Genomic DNA, 6,871 nt, shown 5'->3' with positions numbered 1-6,871 from the left:
GGGCACGAACCCGTGTTCCCTGCATTGGCAGGAGGACTCTCAACCACTGCACCACCAGGGAAGCTCTAATAACACTTTTAAATGAGGAAACTTCATATAAGAAATCTGGAGTCTTGGCTTCTCTTGGAAATTAAAACTAAAATATTAAGCAACACTGGGTAAATAGTTCCTCATAATAACTTGTTAGTGGGAGCTGAACAAAGGCTGATCCCTTTAGAAGAGGAAATGTATTTTCTCTTTAGTTCCTGCTTACACAATATACACAAATACACTGACATCAGAGGGACTTGGCTCACTGTGGTAAGCCAGTTAGCATATAGGTAAAATGCCAACTTAGTTGGCATTTTAAGTGGCCAAATACTCCAACTTAGCTCATTGCTAGAGGATTACCTAACCTTGCCTTGCTGAACTCTAGAGTGGCTCCAGGGTTTGTTTTGGCCAATAAAATGTAGATGGAAATGAAATATCACTTTAGGGCAGAAGCTTGTGAACTAGCATGCAGTTCACCACATCTGGACGTTCAGCTACGAGGCAGTATTCCAGGCAGAGGTTTCTCCATCAGCCTTGGCCCTGGAGAAAAGACAGTGAAGAGCAGAATCACAGTCTATAACAAATGGGCAGGGTAATGAGAAATAAATCTTTGCTGTTAGCCCACTGTGATTTGGGGACCATCTGTTACTACTATATGAACTAGCCTATCCTGACACACACATTTAAATTACCTCCATGGCCCCTCTTGGCAAAGGAGTTTGTGACCCATACTTTTCCTATAAGTTCTCCTCTAATTTTTAGAATGTGAAAAACTGAAGCTCAATAATGTTAAATACAAGTTCAGAAGATAATGAAGTCAGTCTCTGTATCTAGGTCTGTCTGACTCCAAGGTCTATACACATACTTTAATTCCTTACTCTCCTATGTCATAATGTGATGGGAATGTTTTCACCATTACTTCTCTCTCTCACAATACTGTAAATATATTTAATGGCTTTGAAATTCACTGGTTTCTGAAATACCTAATCAAAGTAGTATCATAATTTAACAAGGAAGTTGCTAAAATACAATAACTTTTTGACAGATTTTTCTAGAAATCAAATAAAATACCTATGTTAATATGTAATTCTATAGTGTTGTGTTTATCTTGTAAACACATTCTGTACCACTTTAACAGTATTTTAAATCATATTTATTGTTTTGCATACAACTCAGACATTTTTAATATTCAAAAAACCCAAATGCAAAGTAATAAATTTGGCTTCTTTTCCCCACAAAAATGGGAAATACATCTTGCTAAAGAAATTTTTAAATTGTTTTTACACACCAGTTGTTTGTTGGGATTTATAGTTCCAGGAAAAAAAAAAAACAACAAAAAACAAAACCTTAACTCGCCAAAAAAAAAAAAAAAAATTAAATGATTAGTATGTAAACAGTTTACAATAATAAGGTAAGCAAGCAAGAAAAAATGATCAGAAAATACCCTGCTTTAAAGTAATTTTCAGATTTCTATTATGGTACAATTTATTCCCAACAACTCTGAGCCCATTAAGAGCACTTCTACACAGAGAAATACATAACAAAATGATAACGGTATTTATTGCAACAAGAAATTAATTAAAGGTTATCATAATATATGTAACTTAAATACCCCCCCATTGATAAAGTGGCTTTTTATTCCTTAAACATAGAAATTCTGCTCTTCATTGTAGAAAGATGAAGTCCTCTCATCAAAAGGCACATTTTTATCTGCAAGGAAAAAAAAAAATACTATAAATGCCCATCCTGGAACAAATTTAAACACATTTAAAAATATTCCCAAAGATTTGAAATGACAGAAGATAATGAAAGTATTTAAGGAAATGATAATGAATGGCACCAATAAAACACATGATTACTTTGTCTATATTAATTATATCAGATAATATTCTTCAAATTATAATTCTAACTTTTTCAAAGGAATTTTATATATAATTATTGTGGGTAATTAAAGGCTATTTCATAGTCATACTAAAGTTATATCCTTATATAATATTCATAAACAACTTTAGTTGACTTAAGTATACAATGTAGTTAATTTATGTATAGTTTCTATAAACAATTCTTAACTGATCCTATGCCTAAACCTTCAGAAATGAGGATTAATTGAAGTTGCAGGCCTGGAAGTATATTCAATGAAACAAATAAAAAATGCTTTTAATATTTATAATACAGTTACAAAATTTATCCATACAGAAGATAAGGTTTTCTCTAAACTATATAATGGGCAAATTTCCCCATTTTCTTACCTTATTGACTAGTTTATGGTAATATGAGTCTATATTTTCACCACATATTTTTATAGACTTTAATTCTAATTATACATCAGGCTTACTGCTACTTAATCCAAACCATAGATTCCAAGAAACTTCTGCTAATAAGAGCTATTACAACCAAAAGCACTTAGTCCAACCAAAGCCAAAGGTGTGCAGATTCTACTACCTTAATAAATCGTCTTTTATAATCATCATTATCATATAGAACTTCACTGGAGATACCTATGAAAATGAGTAATACTCTCTTCCAACTTATTGTTTTGTCTGAATCTTTAGTAAGCAATCTATAATAGATCTCTAAATGATTAGATTATTACAAGATAATGAGATTCTAATAAATTTTAATTTGAGGGTAGATTTAAGCTTTTCAAAAATATATATTGAAGGTCATTAAAAAACCTGCTACTCATGAACAATAATTCCGCGGATTCATGCCTACATTTAGTGACCCCCAACTCCAAACCCAACATTTCTCTTTTGCCAGTTGCCAAATTTAACCTTCAGAAAATACTCTGAATAGCCAGAGTGACATATTATAAGCTGTCTGCTCAATATTTATTATCTCCTTTTTGTTTGCTAATAAAAATACTGATTTTTTTGTGAGCAAAACAGGATGGCAGTCTGTTGGGGGGAAGGGGACAGTTCTGAGAAATTTTGATTTCCTGATAAAGAGACAGATGTGGCTTGGGTTCTTGCCTTTCACTATTTTGTTTTCTGGAATACAGATGTGATGGCTAAAATGGAAGCAGCCATATAACCATGATAAAACAAACATCAGAAAAGATTTGGGAAAACTGCATAGATGAAGAGATCCTGTAATCAAACTGCCATTGAATAGATGCCAGGAGTCAACTTCTGCAGACTTCTTATGATAGGAGAAAGACTTTTTAGTCTCTGTAATTCTAGGTTCTCTACTACTGGTAGCAAGAAATAGTCAATCTAACAGAAGCAGAAGGTAGAATGGTGGTTACTAGGGACTGAGGGGAAAGGGAAATGGGGAATTGCTACTCTAAAAGGTATGAAGTTTCAGTTATGCAAGATGAATAAGTTCTAGAGACCTGTTAAATAACATTGCACCTAAGGTTAACAATAGTGTATTATGTAACTAAAAATTTGAGAGGGTAGATCTCATGTTAAGTATTTTTACCACATGTTTTTCTATGAGGTTAAGCAGGTCTGTAGTATTAATACATTTTATGGAAACCTCAGTTTGAGTATTTTTCAAACTTCAAGAATGTTCTGTCTCTACACATTATGCAATGATACAATAAAAAAAGACATTTTCAAGGACAAACTAAGAGCTAACTGGGAAAATCTTAAACTATCAAAATGGCTATTAAACCAAATCAAGTTTGAAAGGAAAAACTGTCCTAGTGTAGTGAAGAGTATTATTATTCTTTGTTCATTTAAATACGTTTCCAAATATTAGATTACTGGAGTTTTTTTCTCCCTGGTCCTTTTAAAGAAGAGATAATGTCTTTGGATTTTAAAGAATGAACACTATCTGAGAATGCTGGGAAAGGTTAATGCCTTAATAATTGTGTTTAGGACTTTTTCTGTCCATAAACTTGAGGTCTTTGTCCCTGTACTGTCCTGCAACCCCATTCACATAAATCAACCTTACATGTGGCTATGCTCTGCTTCCCACACCCAACTATCCCACTATATACTCAGAGAGTCTGCAATCCAGACTATCACGGCAGAATATAAATCCTGAACCAAAGCAGTAAGTAAACATTTTATTAAATAGATCAACTGCTATATGAACAGAAACTTGTGATTCAAGTGTTCTGTAAGTTTCCATTTGACAGAATTAGTTTAGACCAGATCAGTCAAACACTTTTGCTCTAGGTTTGTACTGTCCAACACAGTAACAGTCTGGCAATTTAAATTTTCAATTAGTTAAAACCCAATAAAATTAAACATTTAGTTCCTCAGTCACACTAGTCAAATTTCAAATGTTGAAGAGCCACATATGGCTAGCGGCTGTCAAATTAGACAGGGTAACTCTAGACCATGGGCTGAGATGAGAAAACAGCATTACCAAACAGAATTTAATGTTACATATCATTTGTTGAAATAATATACATATTATTCATGTTCTTAACCAATAAGGACACTGTGATGATGAATGGAGCAAGGCAAATTTTCTTCTAAGGCTCAATGTCCACAAAAAAGTAAAACATACAAAAATCCCCAAAACCCTACATGAAGGTTGTCTTTTATTATTTGTTTAAATAATGACAAAGACATTCCCTTTAAATGGGTAAACTACAGACTATCCTACTAGTAACACACACTGGACATCTTTAAATACCAATTTCTATCTAAAATAAGCATTAGTACTTTGACATATTCCTATACATATTCTGTTTACTTTGAATAACCTTGGTGTTTATTCTGATAAAATGTTATGCTCCACATTGAAAGTAGTGATTTAGAAATTAGAACTACTTTCAAACTGATAACTATTTGAATAAGATCTTTTTTTAAAAAATAAATTTATTTATTTATTTTTGCTGTGTTGGGTCTTCGTTTCTGTACGAGGGCTTTCTCTAGTTGCGGCAAGTGGGGGCCACTCTTCATCGCGGTGCGCGGGCCTCTCACTATCGCGGCCTCTCTTCTTGCGGAGCACAGGCTCCAGATGCGCAGGCTCAGTAGTTGTGGCTCACCAGCCCAGTTGCTCTGCGGCATGTGGGATCTTCCCAGACCAGGGCTCGAACCTGTGTCCCCTGCATTGGCAGGCAGATTCTCAACCACTGCGCCACCAGGGAAGCCCGAATAAGATCTTCTTAATGAGAGTTTCTGGTTAACACACTTATATGAAATCTGCTTCCTGACTGTGATATGCTGATGTTAATAACCAGAAAAGACTTTGTGGCCAAGTAACATTGAGCACAAATGTAATGAACACATACAATACAATATTAAATTTAATGGAGCAGAATGGAAGTAGCTAAAAAGCAAATATAGAGTTTTTAAAATTACATACTTGGCAGAAATCACTAGAATAACCTTGAAGTGATAGCAGTACTAGCTTTTAGAAGCTGCTACCAAGATTGCCAAAATGTCCTTTAGTGTACATCAATATAAAATAATAATAATAACTTTACTGTTCAGCAGAAATCAAACAGAACAACAAGGTATTTTTTCCACTTGTTTTGTGTTGTAAAGCACTGTTTTAAACTGTGTTTTCGAGACTGCTTATGAATATTTATTTCCAACATTTTTTTTAAGAAAAATGAAAGTAATTTTTAGTTAATATACAGCAGCCGTCTCTGATTACTCATTGGTTTTTCTATCTGAGAGAGCTAAAACATCATACACAATTGTTAAAGAATTGATATTTGGTTTTCAGTTTTATAATTCCTTTGCGCAAAACGTTTCAGTAACCAAACAAAAGAAATTACCTCTAATATACAAAATTAGGATATCAATAGCAAATTCAAGAGAAGTCATATTAATTAAACTGCTTGAGCTATTTTTTTCCACATACCTACAAATTTTCCCAATTTGACTGTATTAACCTCAATGCTTAAATCTAGTGGTAAGGATGGTTAACTCCTCAATATCCATTCAACTCCAGATAAAAATTCTGAACTAATCATGGTACTTCCATTTTTCTTGCAAGGGTTTAGTTTAGGAATGATCACATAACCAATGATATGAAAAACAAAATCAAAACCAAAACTCTGTTAAACAGAGTTTCTGAGGAAACTATTCTCATTCCTAAGGAGACACAAGATAGCTGGTCCCTAACTTCCACTGAAAATTACTATTCTGGGCATGATTATAGGAACTGCTGGCACCATCCTATTACTGGCCTCAGAACGAAGCCTGCACATGAAGATGGTCAGGGTCAAAGGGATCACAAAGAACAGAAGCCAGAGCCCTGATGTACTGTGCCTGGAGTTGGCCCTACCTGTTATATCTTATTACATGAAATAATAAACTTCCTTCAGGAAATTTAGGTTAAACCATATATTAGCAGTTTCATATGGTTAAATCTAATGCAAAGAAAGTTAAAAATAAGTACTCCAAATTCTAGCCACCAACAATTACTATTAAAATTTTTATGTACTAAAAGCCACATTAAAAACACCCCTCTCAGAAAGAGCTGACTACAAAAGGATAGTTTTATACTGTGATTAAATTGTAAGAGGAAATTAATTTACCTCTCTGGAAATGACTTACTTCCCGTTATTTTGTGGATAGAATTTGGAAAATGAAGATGAACTAATTTTAGAAAGCACTTAAGCAATGAAAGAACCATCAGTAAGACATCCACCAGCAGTTATAGTGTAGAATAATATGATTCTGCACTGCAGTTGGCAAGGCAGGCAAATAATAATATTTATATTCCTAATTTTGGGGGTCCCATTTGAAAAATGAAAAATAGCGAGTGCTTGTATAGAAGACAGAATGAGCAGACTTTAGAATTATTCTTTTTATGGGTATAAATCAAATAAATATTTGAAAAATGAAATGAGATTGCTGCAGGAAGAGAAGCCTAGATTACTTAAACTCTCTGAGACTCAGTTTTCCTATCTTTAAAGTGAGAGCAA

At 33.6% G+C, this 6,871-nt stretch overlaps 1 protein-coding gene across 1 annotated transcript in view; it reads right to left on the bottom strand.

Moving 5' to 3' along the window:
- Positions 1–1,160: 1,160 nt before the first annotated feature.
- Positions 1,161–6,871, bottom strand: part of FAM174A (family with sequence similarity 174 member A) — a 28,392-nt gene continuing 22,681 nt past the window's right edge. The window contains exon 3 of the mRNA XM_059063098.2: positions 1,161–1,740. Within this exon, the coding sequence (XP_058919081.1) occupies positions 1,737–1,740 (4 nt within the window). The 3' untranslated portion in view covers positions 1,161–1,736. The remainder of the gene's footprint in view (positions 1,741–6,871) is intronic.

Source organism: Kogia breviceps, chromosome 4 (assembly GCF_026419965.1).
Source record: "Kogia breviceps isolate mKogBre1 chromosome 4, mKogBre1 haplotype 1, whole genome shotgun sequence".
NCBI lineage: Eukaryota > Metazoa > Chordata > Mammalia > Artiodactyla > Physeteridae > Kogia > Kogia breviceps.
This window is presented reverse-complemented; position numbering and strand designations above follow the sequence as displayed.